Source organism: Littorina saxatilis, linkage group LG8 (genome assembly GCF_037325665.1).
Source record: "Littorina saxatilis isolate snail1 linkage group LG8, US_GU_Lsax_2.0, whole genome shotgun sequence".
Classification (NCBI taxonomy): Eukaryota; Metazoa; Mollusca; class Gastropoda; order Littorinimorpha; family Littorinidae; genus Littorina; species Littorina saxatilis.
In genome coordinates, this window is record NC_090252.1 from 9,021,111 (window position 1) to 9,037,583 (window position 16,473).

The 16,473-nt window shown below is 44.4% G+C and overlaps 1 protein-coding gene across 2 annotated transcripts in view; it reads left to right on the top strand.

Moving 5' to 3' along the window:
• Positions 1-16,473, top strand: part of LOC138972714 (dual specificity tyrosine-phosphorylation-regulated kinase 1A-like) — an 82,507-nt gene that overhangs the window by 47,355 nt on the left and 18,679 nt on the right. For both annotated transcript variants that reach the window (XM_070345370.1, XM_070345369.1), the window contains exons 2-5: positions 9,067-9,353; positions 12,269-12,469; positions 13,166-13,313; positions 15,296-15,582. In XM_070345370.1, the coding sequence (XP_070201471.1) occupies positions 9,213-9,353; positions 12,269-12,469; positions 13,166-13,313; positions 15,296-15,582 (777 nt within the window). In that variant the 5' untranslated portion in view covers positions 9,067-9,212. The remainder of the gene's footprint in view (positions 1-9,066; positions 9,354-12,268; positions 12,470-13,165; positions 13,314-15,295; positions 15,583-16,473) is intronic.

A 16,473-nucleotide genomic window follows, 5' to 3' on the forward strand; every position in this document is an offset into this window, starting at 1 on the left:
TTTTCCTTAGGTAGCTTATTCTGACTGAAAAAGTTTACACATAGCACTTCAAGTTCATACATAAATTACTTAGCATTTTACAGTCTGTTTGTCCATAAATCAAAGTAAACATAAAGGTAAGTTAGCGTAATAGTTATACAACATAGCTTACATTCGCACACACTGGCTGAGTGCCTGACTTTACATGTTTGAATTTCACTATTTGAATGACATGTATGCACACTGTATTGAATCCTAGAGTATGGAGAAGATAGGGGATTGCCTTTAGCCCAGAGCTGAGTTCCCTAGCTTGCATTCTGCTGCAAAGGCACACATCAGAAAGTCTGCTAAAAGTTGAACATGAAGACAGTGATGACATGATATTGGAATCTGAGTTGTTCTTCGCTAATGGTGACTGCGGTGGGTGACATCAAGTAAAATCAATTTTTTAAATTACGGGGAATGATGGTGACAAAATAAGATAATTACTGCATTCTACTGATGTAGCAGTATCAACAAAATCACCATGAAGGAAAATAATATGACAGAAGTAGCACTTATTCCTGCTTGTTTTCGTTTTTTGTTCACAAAATGGCGGCCAAAACGTGGAATGACAGACCCCTGCCATGTTCACAACACATTTCAAACCGACAGCTGCTCTAGAAAGGATAACTGTTATCATTCAACGATAACTTATACTTGGATTAAACTGCATAAAATCTTATTTGAACAACTGACCCTCTCCTGCTCGCGTGCTGCGTCCGATAAAAAACTGGTAACCTTCGAACGCGCGGCGTCACAAATCCGATCCACTGAAGAAAGACAATTTGCCGGCCTGAGCGCCAGGAAGGCAAACACACATTTTTATTTTCAAATCATGGCATCATTATCGATAGATGAAGATATTTGGTCGCGTGAATATACATCCGTGTACCTCGCAACGGTGACTTTCGTATCTGCCGTCACAAACGTTCGCCAGGTTACCCCGATTTTCATTTCTTCGCTCGCGCAGTTGAGCATGGATTGTTCTCGTGCGGCCTCAGTCCGGAAGACGGCAGGGTAAACACACAAATAGTGATGATGTCCCGAGCTTTGTGTACTACATAGAAAAGTTTGTGTACGGCAAAATTGATGACGTGTCACAGAAGCGAGGTAACTCTGTTCGCAGGTTACTTTCACGCGAAATGTCTCTGTGCCACCGCGGTTTCGTCCTAAAAATCAACCGTATCGCATTGATTTTGCGAAAACTGAAAGTGCAGGTAAGTTGCACAAGTTTCCTTAATGCTTACTTCGTAAAATTATTGATGTTAAAGTTGATAGTATGGTTATTTTAGAGCACAGGACTTAAAAATTATCGGGAGCTATGCAGCGACCGGCCATTCTCGAATGGTTTCATTCGTACGCAGGTGACCACAGATAATAGTTCTGCGAAGTTTAGGTGGCACTCTTCACTGTTTTTTGGCAATACAGTTGCAGAACTGTTTGTGTTGGTATTGTCTCCTTTATAACATTCATTTGTAGCATAATTTGATTGATTGCACCAGTACAGCGTAATACATGCACAAGTATTGGCAATTTGGTGTCGCGTGATTTGCAGGTTACCTCTTTCTGTTTTGATACATTTGAGCAGTAGTTTGCATTTGATTCTAATAATCTGTAGGTATTCCAAGTTACACCCTTTTAAACAATCACTGACCAAAATATCCCTGCCCTGCTGTAAGCAGTTGTGTTGCCACAAAAAGATCAAACTACAAGGTAACCTGCAAACGGTGTCACAAAATTACTGAACCTAACAACACTAAACTGTACATCAAAAATTCTTCAATACATGACAAACTAACAGCAAACACTCTGTTTTCATGGAGTTTACTCAAATTGTTTCACAGAATTAGTTTATAGATATGCTGTGTAAATTTGGTGTCACAAAGTACTGCAGGTTACTCCATTGTGACCCCCACCAGTCAGTCTGCTTTTTTGTCCGAACCATAAAAGTTCCTGACATTTTCTTTTTAGACTCAAATAATACAAGGGCTCCACTTGACAGGAATAGTATTTTCCAGGTTGTAGCTGCATTTTGAAAATTTCAGTAAGTTTCCACTGTTTGGTCACCAATAGCAAAGAACAACTCATCTGTTAATTGAGGATCTCTTGTTCATCTTGAAAGTGAAGGGTATTAGTTGCTGTTCCTTGTAGTACCTGTTTATGTACCGGCGGACTGTCTGGCCGAGTGGTAACGCACTTGCGCTCGGAAGCGAGAGGTTGCGAGTTCGACCCTGGGTCAGGGCGTTAGCAATTTTCTCCCCCCTTTCCTAACCTAGGTGGTGGGTTGAAGTGCTAGTCTTTCGGATGAGACGAAAAACCGAGGTCCCTTCGTGTACACTACATTGGGGTGTGCACGTTAAAGATCCCACGATTGACAAAAGGGTCTTTCCTGGCAAAATTGGTTAGGCATAGATAAAAAAATGTCCACCAAAATACCCGTGTGACTTGGAATAATAGGCCGTGAAAAGTAGGATATGCGCCGAAATGGCTGCGATCTGCTGGTCGATGTGAATGCGTGATGTATTGTGTAAAAAAAATTCCATCTCACACGGCATAAATGATAAATAGATCCCTGCGCCTTGAGTCCGAGTCTGGAGTTACGCGCGCGATATAAGACTTCATCTATATATATACGACTAGTGTCTGTGTGTCTGTCTGTGTGTGTGTGTGGTTGTGCGCGATGCACGGCCAAAGTTCTCGATGGATCTGCTTCAAATTTGGTGGGCATATTCAGGTAGACCCGGGACAGGACACAACCTGGTCGATATTTCAACACGTGCTCTCAGCGCGCAGCGCTGAACCGATTTTGGTTCCACCTCAGCTACCCGGGCCCCCATACCGACACACCAAAGCCGCTACACCACATCACAACGCCAAAGTTCTCGGTGGATCTTTTTCAAATTTGGACACCGTATTAAGCTACACCCCGGACACAATATCATCGATGAGATATTTCAACACGTGCTCTCAGCGCGCAACGCTGAACCGATTTTGGTTTTTGTGTTCATTTCACCATTATAAGTAACTCTTCCTTATCTTCTCCAGGTTTTCAGCGTTTACCTCCCTTCCTTCGTATGGTGCACTATAGTATGAGTGGGGCATCTTCGGATATTCCCGGCGTTCTGTTACTATTTTTAGAAGGTCACCGCAGTGTCCAGAACGTAAATTGGACCCGTAAATTATCCTCACTGTAAAAGTGCAAAGGTCGAATCAATTTATAGCCACGCGAAAAATACACTGTCATCTATCTCTCTATATATACGGCTTCTCTGTGTTTGTGTGTGTGTGTGTGTGTGTGTCTCTCTATGTGGGCAACACCTGGGGATTGTTCAGTTCTGTTTGTGATGTGGTCTGGCGGCTTTTGTGTATTTGTATGTACTGGCCTTCCTTTGAGAAGCCATAACAGTTCAAAAGGGCTTAGAGATAACCTCTAAATTGCTCAATCCTGTTTGAGTGGAGTTCGCCTCCAAAGGTGATTAACACGGTTACATTCGTCGACAAGGATGGGACTCGGTATGGTCAGGAATGGCATTATGGCCACTGAATCATTTTCGTGCAGTTCCCATTCCACGAATCTGGGAGGGACCTAAGCTTGGCGGGTCCATTGTTCGGACCCGGCGAAGCCGGCGTACGGCTCTAAGTACTTCTTCCCGGCGAAGCCGGCTACCCGGCGAAGCGGGTATTCATTCTAGTATAACATATGTACTTTAGGCACATGTTCTCTGGCTTCTTGATCATCACATTAACCCTTTAGATACCCAACTATCTGTACATGTATGTAAGTCTTACATAGTATATTTTAGGACTTCATATTGTAGGCCTAAATTACACAAAATTGGCCTGTTGGTTGATTCTTCTGTCCATGCAGTCCATGGGACATTTCCAGACTCAACGGGTCTGTCTGTTCAGCTCTCTTTTCTTAGAATCCTGCACATCAGAAACGTAGACAGGTTATTTCAAGTGTTATTGTGGCAATGAGGAAAACATGCAGGGTTTCATTTACTAGTGCAGTGGCGCATTAAATCTGAAAATGTCCCATCACAATTTGCGTCAGTGCGTCAAACTCAAAGGGCGCATTGAGATTACGTTCCACTGCGCCAGCAAATGTACACTTTACATCGGATTACACACACACACACACACACACACACACACACACACACACACACACACACACACACACACACACACACACACACACACACACACATACAGAGATAACACAATATAGCAGCTAATTCTCAGATGGCACCATATTGCACTATTTTGCATCTTTGGTCAAAACGCGTACAGGCCTCTTTGGCGCTTCTTGTCTTCGACTATGTCCCATCGGAATTTGGTTGAGGGGGACAAATGTCCCATTGCCTTTTTTTCCCCAGGTTAAACCCTAAACATGGCATCCACCTTAGGCACTGAATACATGCTGCAATCACTGTGTGGATGACTGGGTGTAATACAGAGTTGAGATTTCGGCTAATGAAACGGTGCCAACCAAAAAGTTGAATTGGCTATTCTATCTGGTGTCCCTGTCAGACAAGCCAGATAATGGATCAAAAAGTTCTCTATTCTCTCAGACCAGTTGAAATGACCCATCATGACTTGAAATAATTATTTCATTAATTTTAAGGTGGACTGGTCCTAGGAAAAACCAGCAAATCACTGGTCCAGAACTAATCTCTTATCAGACTGTCTTGTGTCCACACTGGTCCAGAACTAATCTCTTATCAGACTGTCTTGTGTCCACACTGGTCCAGAACTAATCTCTTATCAGACTGTCTTGTGTCCACACTGGTCCAGAACTAATCTCTTAACAGACTGTCTTGTGTCCACACTGGTCCAGAACTTATCTCTTATCAGACTGTCTTGTGTCCACACTGGTCCAGAACTAATCTCTTATCAGACTGTCTTGTGTCCACACTGGTCCAGAACTAATCTCTTATCAGACTGTCTTGTGTCCACACTGGTCCAGAACTAATCTCTTATCAGACTGTCTGGTGTCCACACTGGTCCAGAACTAATCTCTTATCAGACTGTCTGGTGTCCACACTGGTCCAGAACTAATCTCTTATCAGAGATTCAGACTGTCTTGTGTCCACACTGGTCCAGAACTAATCTCTTATCAGACTGTCTTGTGTCCACACTGGTCCAGAACTTATCTCTTATCAGACTGTCTTGTGTCCACACTGGTCCAGAACTAATCTCTTATCAGACTGTCTTGTGTCCACACTGGTCCAGAACTAATCTCTTATCAGACTGTCTTGTGTCCACACTGGTCCAGAACTAATCTCTTATCAGACTGTCTGGTGTCCACACTGGTCCAGAACTAATCTCTTATCAGACTGTCTTGTGTCCACACTGGTCCAGAATTAATCTCTTATCAGACTGTCTTGTGTCCACACTGGTCCAGAACTAATCTCTTATCAGACTGTCTTGTGTCCACACTGGTCCAGAACTAATCTCTTAACAGACTGTCTTGTGTCCACACTGGTCCAGAACTTATCTCTTATCAGACTGTCTTGTGTCCACACTGGTCCAGAACTAATCTCTTATCAGACTGTCTTGTGTCCACACTGGTCCAGAACTAATCTCTTATCAGACTGTCTTGTATCCACACTGGTCCAGAACTAATCTCTTATCAGACTGTCTTGTGTCCACACTGGTCCAGAACTAATCTCTTATCAGACTGTCTGGTGTCCACACTGGTCCAGAACTAATCTCTTATCAGACTGTCTTGTGTCCACACTGGTCCAGAATTAATCTCTTATCAGACTGTCTTGTGTCCACACTGGTCCAGAACTAATCTCTTATCAGACTGTCTTGTGTCCACACTGGTCCAGAACTAATCTCTTAACAGACTGTCTTGTGTCCACACTGGTCCAGAACTTATCTCTTATCAGACTGTCTTGTGTCCACACTGGTCCAGAACTAATCTCTTATCAGACTGTCTTGTGTCCACACTGGTCCAGAACTAATCTCTTGTCAGACTGTCTTGTGTCCACACTGGTCCAGAACTAATCTTGTCAGACTGTCTTGTGTCCACACTGGTCCAGAACTTATCTCTTATCAGACTGTCTTGTGTCCACACTGGTCCAGAACTAATCTCTTATCAGACTGTCTTGTGTCCACACTGGTCCAGAACTAATCTCTTATCAGACTGTCTGGTGTCCACACTGGTCCAGAACTAATCTCTTATCAGACTGTCTTGTGTCCACACTGGTCCAGAACTAATCTCTTATCAGACTGTCTTGTGTCCACACTGGTCCAGAACTAATCTCTTAACAGACTGTCTTGTGTCCACACTGGTCCAGAACTTATCTCTTATCAGACTGTCTTGTGTCCACACTGGTCCAGAACTAATCTCTTATCAGACTGTCTTGTGTCCACACTGGTCCAGAACTAATCTCTTAACAGACTTCTTGTGTCCACACTGGTCCAGAACTTATCTCTTATCAGACTGTCTTGTGTCCACACTGGTCCAGAACTAATCTCTTATCAGACTGTCTTGTGTCCACACTGGTCCAGAACTAATCTCTTATCAGACTGTCTTGTGTCCACACTGGTCCAGAACTAATCTCTTATCAGACTGTCTTGTGTCCACACTGGTCCAGAACTAATCTCTTATCAGACTGTCTGGTGTCCACACTGGTCCAGAACTAATCTCTTATCAGACTGTCTTGTGTCCACACTGGTCCAGAATTAATCTCTTATCAGACTGTCTTGTGTCCACACTGGTCCAGAACTAATCTCTTATCAGACTGTCTTGTGTCCACACTGGCCCAGAACTAATCTCTTAACAGACTGTCTTGTGTCCACACTGGTCCAGAACTTATCTCTTATCAGACTGTCTTGTGTCCACACTGGTCCAGAACTAATCTCTTATCAGACTGTCTTGTGTCCACACTGGTCCAGAACTAATCTCTTATCAGACTGTCTTGTGTCCACACTGGTCCAGAACTAATCTCTTGTCAGACTGTCTTGTGTCCACACTGGTCCAGAACTTATCTCTTATCAGACTGTCTTGTGTCCACACTGGTCCAGAACTAATCTCTTATCAGACTGTCTTGTGTCCACACTGGTCCAGAACTAATCTCTTATCAGACTGTCTTGTGTCCACACTGGTCCAGAACTAATCTCTTATCAGACTGTCTTGTGTCCACACTGGTCCAGAACTAATCTCTTATCAGACTGTCTTGTGTCCACACTGGTCCAGAACTAATCTCTTATCAGACTGTCTTGTGTCCACACTGGTCCAGAACTAATCTCTTATCAGACTGTCTTGTGTCCACACTGGTCCAGAACTTATCTCTTATCAGACTGTCTTGGGTCCACACTGGTCCAGAACTAATCTCTTAGGCCAACAACAAAAAAAGGTGTGGTTACGGTAACATAGCCCAAAAAAATAGGGTAGGAAGGTAGGCAATCACTTTTTTTTTTTAAACTTTTTTTTCTAATGTGTACAAATTAAACCTACTTGACAGGGAAATAAGTGTGCGACTCGGGCGCTTTTGCTTTCATTGCGTTTTCTGCACTCGTTTTCTTGTGTGTGTGTGTTTTTTTTTTTTGGACAAATGTAATAAAAAGTTTTTGGGTCGGCCCCTAAAAATAGGGTAGATCGGGTTACCGTAACCACACCTATTTTTTTTTTAGGCCTTATCAGACTGTCTTGTGTCAACACCTTGATAATCTGTCTGCTTTACTCGTCAGCATTGGTGCTGACTGTGATTATTCACTGTGCATGATTCAATACGCCCAAAGAAAAGTATAATCCAGGAAGTTTACACTGTGTAACTGCACGTCTGCTCACCAGTCAAAAACAACACACAGTTCTCAGTTGGCGGTAGCCCTTCCTTTAAAAAAAAAAGTTGCTTTTGCAAGATTCAAGGTACTGTCAAACAAAAAAAATGTCGTTTTTGACGGGTGGTTGCTAAGGAAAGGTGAATTATTTAGAAGAAAACTCGTCTGGATGTTTTGGAGTGGTCGTTGTGGGAAGATGGTCACTTTTGAGAGGTGGTTGCAAAGGCAGGTTTCAGCTGTATCATGAGTTTAAGGCACAGGGTGACTGGGTTGAGAAGGATTTACTGGTCTCGATTCCCCCCCCCCCCCCCCCCCCCTCTCCAAATATGAATCTCCTGTCTGTGTGCTGTAGTTCAGTTTGTTCTGTTCACTGATTTTATCATGAAAGTGGTAATGATTTTGACCAAAAAGATAATGATCATTCTGTACTTCAGCACACTGCAGAAATAGTTTGTACATGTATGTTTGTATACATCATTGCATCTACTCTCTGGTTGTATGTCACAACACATGTCACATGGGTGTCCTGTGATCGTAGGTACAGTCAACCCTGGCTATTACGAGTAAGGCAAAAAAAAAAATAGGTGTGGTTAAGGTAACATAGCCAAAAAAACCAGGGTAGGAAGGTAGGCAATCACTTTTTTTTTAAAACTTTTTTTTCTAATGTGTACAAATTAAACCAACTTGACAGGAAAATAAGTGTGCGACTCGGGTGATTTCGCTTTCATTGTGTTTTCTGCACTCGGTTTTTTGTTGTTGTTGTTTGTTTTTTGTTTTTTGACAAATGTAATAAAAAGTTATAGGGTCGGCCCCTAAAAATAGGGTAGGTCGGGTTACCGTAACCACACCTATTTTTTTTTTAGGCCTAATGCGAACACCCCAGATACCAACTAAACGTGGTCCTTATATTTATAGACAGGTGGTTGTTATAAAAAGGTGAATTCTATGAAAAAGAACTTAGGTTTCTCTATCAGACTATCAGTCTATTCAGGGTTTTTTATCAGTCTATGGTGGTCATACTGGGCAGGTGGTCCTGATCAAGAGGTGGTTGCCAGGGCAGGTTGGAGCGTAGCACTGTATGTTTCAGGCTATGGTTGTACTTGTGGATGCAGTTTTTGAAGCCAAACTTACCTGGGTTTTTTTTTTTTACGATGCTGTATGTTGCAGGTCAGCTGTGGCTGTACTTGTGGATCCAGTTTTTAAAACCAAACCTACCTGTTGTTAACAAAGCTGTGTTGTTGTATGTTGCAGGTCAGCTGTGGCTGTATCAGCATGATTCAGCGGTGGCCGAGAGCGGCGGGTGCCCGAGGGTAGCGGTGGCCGGTAGCGGGCCCCAAGGTGCAAGCGTGACCTTGGCGTCTGTGGCGGGGGGAGGAGGAGGCGGGGGGCTGAGGAGGATGGCGGAAGCTCTGCAGCTGCAGCAGCAAGAGGCAGCCGCCATGCAGAACCGCATTCCCAACAACTTCCGCGAACCCTCGAGCGCTCCCCTGCGCAAGCTGTCTGTCGACCTCATCAAGACATACAAGCACATCAATGAGGTGAGTCCTGCGTGAAGAGTGGAAGTTGTGGACCTAGTGCCAGTAAACCTTTGGCCAACTCCAAGGCATATGTCCACCCAGAAACTCTCGGTGGACCTCATCAAGCAAGGTGAAGACGTCCCTCTTGCAGGTTCTGGAAATTGTGGACGGGTACATACTACTACATGGTGTCGGTAGTATTGGTAAGGCTAGGCGGAAGAGGTGGAGGGTTCAAATACCACGAATGTAAATGGTATGCAGAAGAAGATGGTAAGTCAGTTGTCAAGACAAGACTTATGTGAGCCTCAATGAATTCAGTAGCGATGTGAGTAGGGGAAAATTGTGTCCTGAAAGGTGCTTGAAGAAATTGGAAATCGTCAGTTTGGTCTACAAAAACATAGGTTTTCTTGGTCCGCTGTTGTCTTGACGTCAGCGTGGCACGCTGTGTCGTCGGCGAAAAGTCGCGCAGTCGAGGTCAGGTTTGACGGGAGATCGTTTATGTACAGCAGAAATAGCGTCGGTCCGAGCACGGACCCTTGAGGAACGCCACTTTCCACTGGAGCTAGCTCTGAGATGGCCCCGATGCAAGAGGGACGTCTTCAAGACCCTAAAGAGCCAGATACAGCGCCAGCTGAGGAAAGAATACTGGCGCTACGTAGAAGGACTCATCACCGAGGACTGTGATGACAAACCACATCCCAACAAGAAATTCTGGACATTCATCAAGTCCAAGCAAAACGAATACTCTGGCATCTCTGCGCTCAAGGAGTCTGGGAAACTGATCACAGATGACAAAGAGAAAGCAGAGCTGCTAAACCGCCAGTTCGAATCTGCCTTCAGCACCAAAGAAGAACTCAACGTAGAAGACTTTGAGCTCCGCTGCCCCATGCCCCCTCTCAGCCCACAACAACCACCCCTCGAAGACATCACCATCACGGCCCCAGGCGTTGAAAAACTCCTACGTAACCTGAACCCCAACAAAGCTAGTGGGCCAGACCAACTCAGCCCCCGCGTCCTGAAAGAGGTAGCGACGGAGCTTGCACCGGCGCTAACACTATTGTTCCAGGCCTCTCTCAAATCGGGAGTGGTACCAGCAGACTGGAAGCTAGCCCATGTAACGCCAGTATTCAAGAAAGGGGAGCGTTACAGGCCGGAGAACTATCGACCAATCTCCCTCACATCTATCCCCTGCAAGCTCCTAGAGCACATCATTGTGAGCGCCATCCTCACCTACTGCGAACAACACCAAATACTCTGTCCTGAACAACACGGCTTCCGACGGGGAAGATCATGCGAGACCCAGCTGCTAGGGCTTGTCGACGAGGCCTCGTTCGCGCTTGAGCAAGGGCACCAGGTGGACCTTCTAGTGCTGGATTTCTCCCGCGCGTTTGACAAGGTCAGCCACAGTCTACTCGTGCACAAACTCCGTCAGTACGGCATAGGTGGGAAAGTTAACGCCTGGGTCGAGGATTTCCTCACCAACAGAAAGCAGTCCGTCGTCGTCAACGGGGCCATCTCAGAGCTAGCTCCAGTGGAAAGTGGCGTTCCTCAAGGGTCCGTGCTCGGACCGACGCTATTTCTGCTGTACATAAACGATCTCCCGTCAAACCTGACCTCGACTGCGCGACTTTTCGCCGACGACACAGCGTGCCACGCTGACGTCAAGACAACAGCGGACCAAGAAAACCTCCAAACAGACCTCGACAGACTGGCGTCCTGGGAACAGAAGTGGAAGATGGCATTCCATCCTGCCAAATGCAACACAGTACACATGACCCGACGCCGTACCACCCTACCATACGAGTACCAGCTCCACGGCCAGAAACTCCAGGAGGAGACCCAGGCCAAGTACCTCGGCGTCACCCTGACCAAAGACCTGAAGTGGAACACCCACATCGCCAACATCACCACCAAGGCGAACAGAGCACTTGGCTTTGCTAGACGCAACATCAAGCTCAGCAACAAGAAGGTCAAGGCGGCTGCATACAAGGCACTAGTACGACCCATCCTAGAGTATGCCAGCCCAGTATGGGACCCACACACCGCTGAAGACAGTGCCTCTCTCGAAAAGGTCCAAAGAAGAGCAGCCAGATGGGTGTCGCATCGCTTCCGCCAGACCTCCAGCGTCAACAACATGCTCGAAGACCTTGAGTGGCCTACGCTTGAGAGCAGACGGAGGCGAGCGAGACTAACAACTTTCTACAAAGTCCACCACGACCTTGTCGCAGTGAAGAGTAACCACGCACCAAAGCCAAGACCACCCAAGTGCACGACCAGGCTGACCCACGCTCTGTCCTACGAAATCCCCCACTCCAGGACAGCCTACAGGCAGAAAACATTCTTCCCGCGCACCATTCCAGAGTGGAACCGCCTGCCTGTAGAAACTGCCACAGCGCCATCCCTGGCATCCTTTCAGGCCAGGCTGGCAACTCTCCACTGACCCATCATCCCCCCCCCCCCCCCCCTACCCCCAACCTCCCCCCCCCCCCCTGAACTTCACCCCTGACCAAGCAATAGACCGGAACCACCATCACCCAAGCGTAGCAGATTCATCACCATGCTGATGAGTGATGTTGGCTATCACTAAGAAGAAGAAGAACAACTGTTGAATCTTTCTTAGTGTCGTACAATTGTGGGAATCTGCAGGACTGGTTTCAGCTATTTCCCATATTGAAAGGGACAATAATTGCTCACAGGGCTTCAATCGAGATTTAATCAACCATATTGCTGTAGCATGACATTTCCATTTTTGTAACAGTTGTTGGAAACTTTGTTGAAGACAATTAGTTGATGTAGCCTCACCATTTTCAGACAGCTTGACGCAATTTTGCAAAAAAATGATGCGGTTTGAAAATTCCCGGTGCAATCCCTGTGTACATTATTGGAAAAAGCCGGGTTGGCAGACAGCAAATCCTAACTCTGGTCCCTTTTTACAGGTGTACTACGCCAAGAAGAAGCGGCGTGCTCAGGGGACCACGCAGGGGGACGAGAGCGGAAACAAGAAAAACAAGGTCAACGTCCATGTCTTCAATGAAGGCTATGACGATGCCAACCATGATTACATCATCAATCCCGGCGAAAAATGGAACGATCGATACGAGATCGACTCGCTCATCGGCAAAGGGTCCTTTGGGCAGGTAGGTTGACTGGAGGGAAAAGACCAATCTTTGTTGTACAGTGACAGTGTCGCCTATTTTGTACGGTGAAACCTGTTTAGGGTATACCTCGGTTTTCAATTTCAGACCTCCCTTCTACCTTTTAGATGTAGTGTATTTTCATACTGAGTCTGAGAAATGTACTTCCATTTGGGTAATAAACAGATTTTGCTGCATCTGCATCATTTCATCAATATAATAATATTATGAGTCAGGTACATTTTGTAATTGAGTAATTTGTGATTCTAAAACAGCAAATGGCCCAACTGTATGACTATGACACAGTTTTCTTGTCACATAATCAAGTATTAAATGCCAGGTGTTTGTTTGATTTACTGATTGTCTTATTCTCGTGTCTTCAGAACTAAGTGGGGGGATGGGAGGGGGGGATAGATAGTGAGGGTGGAGAGAGAAATTAAGTTTGTCGTACTGGTTAAACCCGGATTTCTCCACTTTTAAAACTGCTAATATTTTTTGTTTGAATAATTCTTTCTGGTTAGTATGGAATATGAAAGAGTGAATACGCTTGCTCTTAGTGAGTCAATCTATCCACACGTGCTCCTGTTGACGTGTTTCAGACACACACCCTCTCTAGTGACTAGTCTATATAATCACAATTATAAACTGTTTCAGCTATTAATTTAGTAATAAAATGTGTATTTTGTATTTGACCTACAGGTGGTGAAGGCCTACGACCACGTGGATCAGGAGCAGGTGGCCATCAAGATCATCAAAAACAAGAAACCCTTCCTCAACCAGGCGCAGATCGAGGTCAAGCTCCTGGAACTCATGAACCGGCACGACGCTGAAAACAAGTATTATATAGGTACGTTTCCCCCAAATCGGAGTATGGCTGCCTAAATGGCGGGGTAAAAGTGGTCAAACACGTTGGACATATGAGAAGAAGAAAAAAGAATGTACGTCAGAGTTTCAGCCCATGAACGCAGCAGGAGTATTATGGATAAGCACGTGGAGAAGATCACAGCCAAAGTCTCAGAGTGTGCTAAACACAAGTACTGTGCATGATTTGCACGACTTGGTCGCTGCATGCTATCCCCAGGATCAAAGCTTGACTATCATTGAGGACAATAAATATACCAAACCGTATTGGCGTTAACCGGTATTACCGGTATTTTACCGGTTGAAGCGAGAAAATACCGGAACAAAATCGGCTGCCGGTATGACCTACGGTTGATTTTTAGGACGACCGTTTTTTTTCCGCTGGTAACAATAAAACCAGTACTCTTGAGTTGGACTCTTACTGGTTCCAATGACCAGCCTACCGTTTTTTTCTGGACTGTTTGCATCATAACAGTTTGCGTACCGGTTTGAAAAAACACTAGCGCAATCACTGCCAAAGCATGAAGCAAAAGCACAAACAAGGTGCACCTTTTGCCGTTGTGGGCAGACTTGCTTACTCAACTGTGCAAAATGTATAGCAGAACTTTACTGCTCGCCACAGCTCTGTGTCCTCCATCATCCTGACATACAGTCTCAATACTTTGGTTTAAACAAAATTTTATTTAGAATTTTTTTGCATGAACAGTTCGAAACACACAGCTAGGACACGCACTCAAGCAAATGCTTATATCACGTGACCAGAACAATACTAAATTACACACATTTTCGTAATGGTGGACATAACAACAATAAACCAGAAGAACAAATTGAAAGAATGGGGATGGGGAGCTAACTAGGAACAAAGGAATCTACAGAAGATAAAAAAGAAAAGGGAGAGAGAGGGGGAAGAAAGTACTAACAACCACAAGGAGAGACTAGGACGAAAGCGCATAGGAAGAGAGCATCAAGTCTAAGACATGCAACATGTAAATTCAAGTAAATGTAACAATTTTTTATGGAAGGCAGTAATTCGTTGACATATAAAATACGATAATAATCATTACTTATACGCTGTTTATGTAATCAAATACGATAACTTTTGTGTTGGTGAGAAATGCGCAGTGTCTATTGCTGTTCTGTTGAGATGTGGGCTTACACCTACATTAGTAGCTGCAACGTTGAGAGGACCTACCTCCCAAATAAATGACACTTTCTGCCATCCCTTTGTTTGTTTTGATCAAAATACACCTTTCATAAAAGGCAAGGGTCATCTGCATCTGGTCAACCTTGACTTGGTTAATGAGAAATCTCATAAGAACATTACCTGCACAATGATTGATCGCAGGTATGAGCTGATTATATAATCTGAGTTGCTAATCTCTGATAGTGATAAACAAGCGTTCTGGATATATTTAATGTCAGTATGTAGTCCTATGATCAGATCACATTTGTTGTGAGTTGATTGTATAATCTGATTTTCTCATCTCTGATATGAGCTTACAGAACATTTTATGAAAGTATGCAGTCATATAATCACACTTGTTTGAGACCAAGCATGTTACAATCATTTAGCTGAAGGGAGATAATTTTGTGGCTGGAAGAAAGTGAATTTTGATCTTGGGTGAATAGATGCGGAACCTTGGCAGTGTGTGTGTGTGTGTGAGTGTGTGTGTCCATGTGTGGTATGAGAGATGAAAAGCTTGTTATTTTCTGTTGTAAAATTGGCATCTAAGTTTTGAAATTAATAGCTAGGACTCCCAGTCCTGTGTGCCAATTTTCTTTCGTCTTCTGCAGTGCTATGTATTTGTCAGTGCACAGTATTTGTGACTTCATAAAGGGTGTGTGTTGTTTTGTATGTTTTTTTTTTTCTCGGTTCTAACTGTTATTTGTGTTATTGCTTTGTTTATTTTGTGTGTTGAAATACCATTCCCAAATACTGTACTAACGCCTGTTTCTCCTGTGTTGCAGTGAGGTTAAAGCGGCACTTCATGTTCCGGAATCATCTATGTTTGGTGTTTGAACTGCTGTCCTACAACTTGTACGACTTGTTACGAAACACAAACTTCCGAGGGGTGTCCCTCAACTTGACTCGTAAATTTGCTCAGCAGTTGTGCACGGCGTTGTTGTTTCTCGCCACGCCGGAGATAAATATCATTCATTGTGACCTCAAGCCGGAGAACATTCTCTTGTGCAACCCTAAGCGCAGTGCAATCAAAATTGTGGATTTTGGTAGTTCTTGTCAACTGGGACAAAGGGTGAGTGCTGCATTATTTTTCTTTGTAATGGAGTTTGTGTGTTTGTTGTTGCTTGTTTGTGTGTGTTTTGTGTGAGTGGTGTGTGTGTGTGTGTGTCTGGTTTTGTTTTGTGTGAGTGGTGTGTGTGTGTGTGTGTGTGTGTGTGTGTGTGTGTGTGTGTGTGTGTGTGTCTGGTTTTGTTTTGTGTGAGTGATGTTTGTGTGTGTCTGGTTTTCTTTTGTGTGAGTGATGTGTGAGTGATGTGTGTGTATGTCTGGTTTTCTTTTGTGTGAGTGATGTGTGTGTGTGTGTGTATGTGTCTGGTTTTGTTTTGTGTGAGTGATGTGTGTGAGTGCGTGTGTTTACACAGTTTTGTGTGGATGCTTCTGTGTGTTTGTGTCTTTGACATTGACGTGTGTGTGTGTTGGTATGTGCCTGTGAATGAGAAAGAGTTTCTTGAGTATGGTGGATCACTTAACTTGAGTGACTTTGAAGTATGAGAAAGAAACATGTTTTTTTTTAATTCATTGTTTGTTGCCGTCCCTGTGAAACTTAAGTGTTTAATTCAACCCAAGCTGGATATGTTATGTTGAAATTCAGTGGCAAATGATTGAAGCCTAATTTATTTGTGTCTTTCATGAGCTTTTGCCCCTTCCTTAATGTTATGCTATCATTCATCGCCTTGGCTGCTATCAGTATTAATGCTCTCTCTCTCTCTCTTTCTCTCTCTCTCTCTCGCTCTCGCTCTCTCTCTCTCTCGCTCTCGCTCTCTCTCTCGCTCTCTCTCTCTCGCTCTCTCTCTCTTGCTCTGTCTGTCTGTCTCTCTTATCACCCTCTCTGGCTATGTCTCTCCCCCTCACCCCCCTTTTAATTAGACATTAGTCTGCCATTCTTCTTTCCCCTCATTCCCTT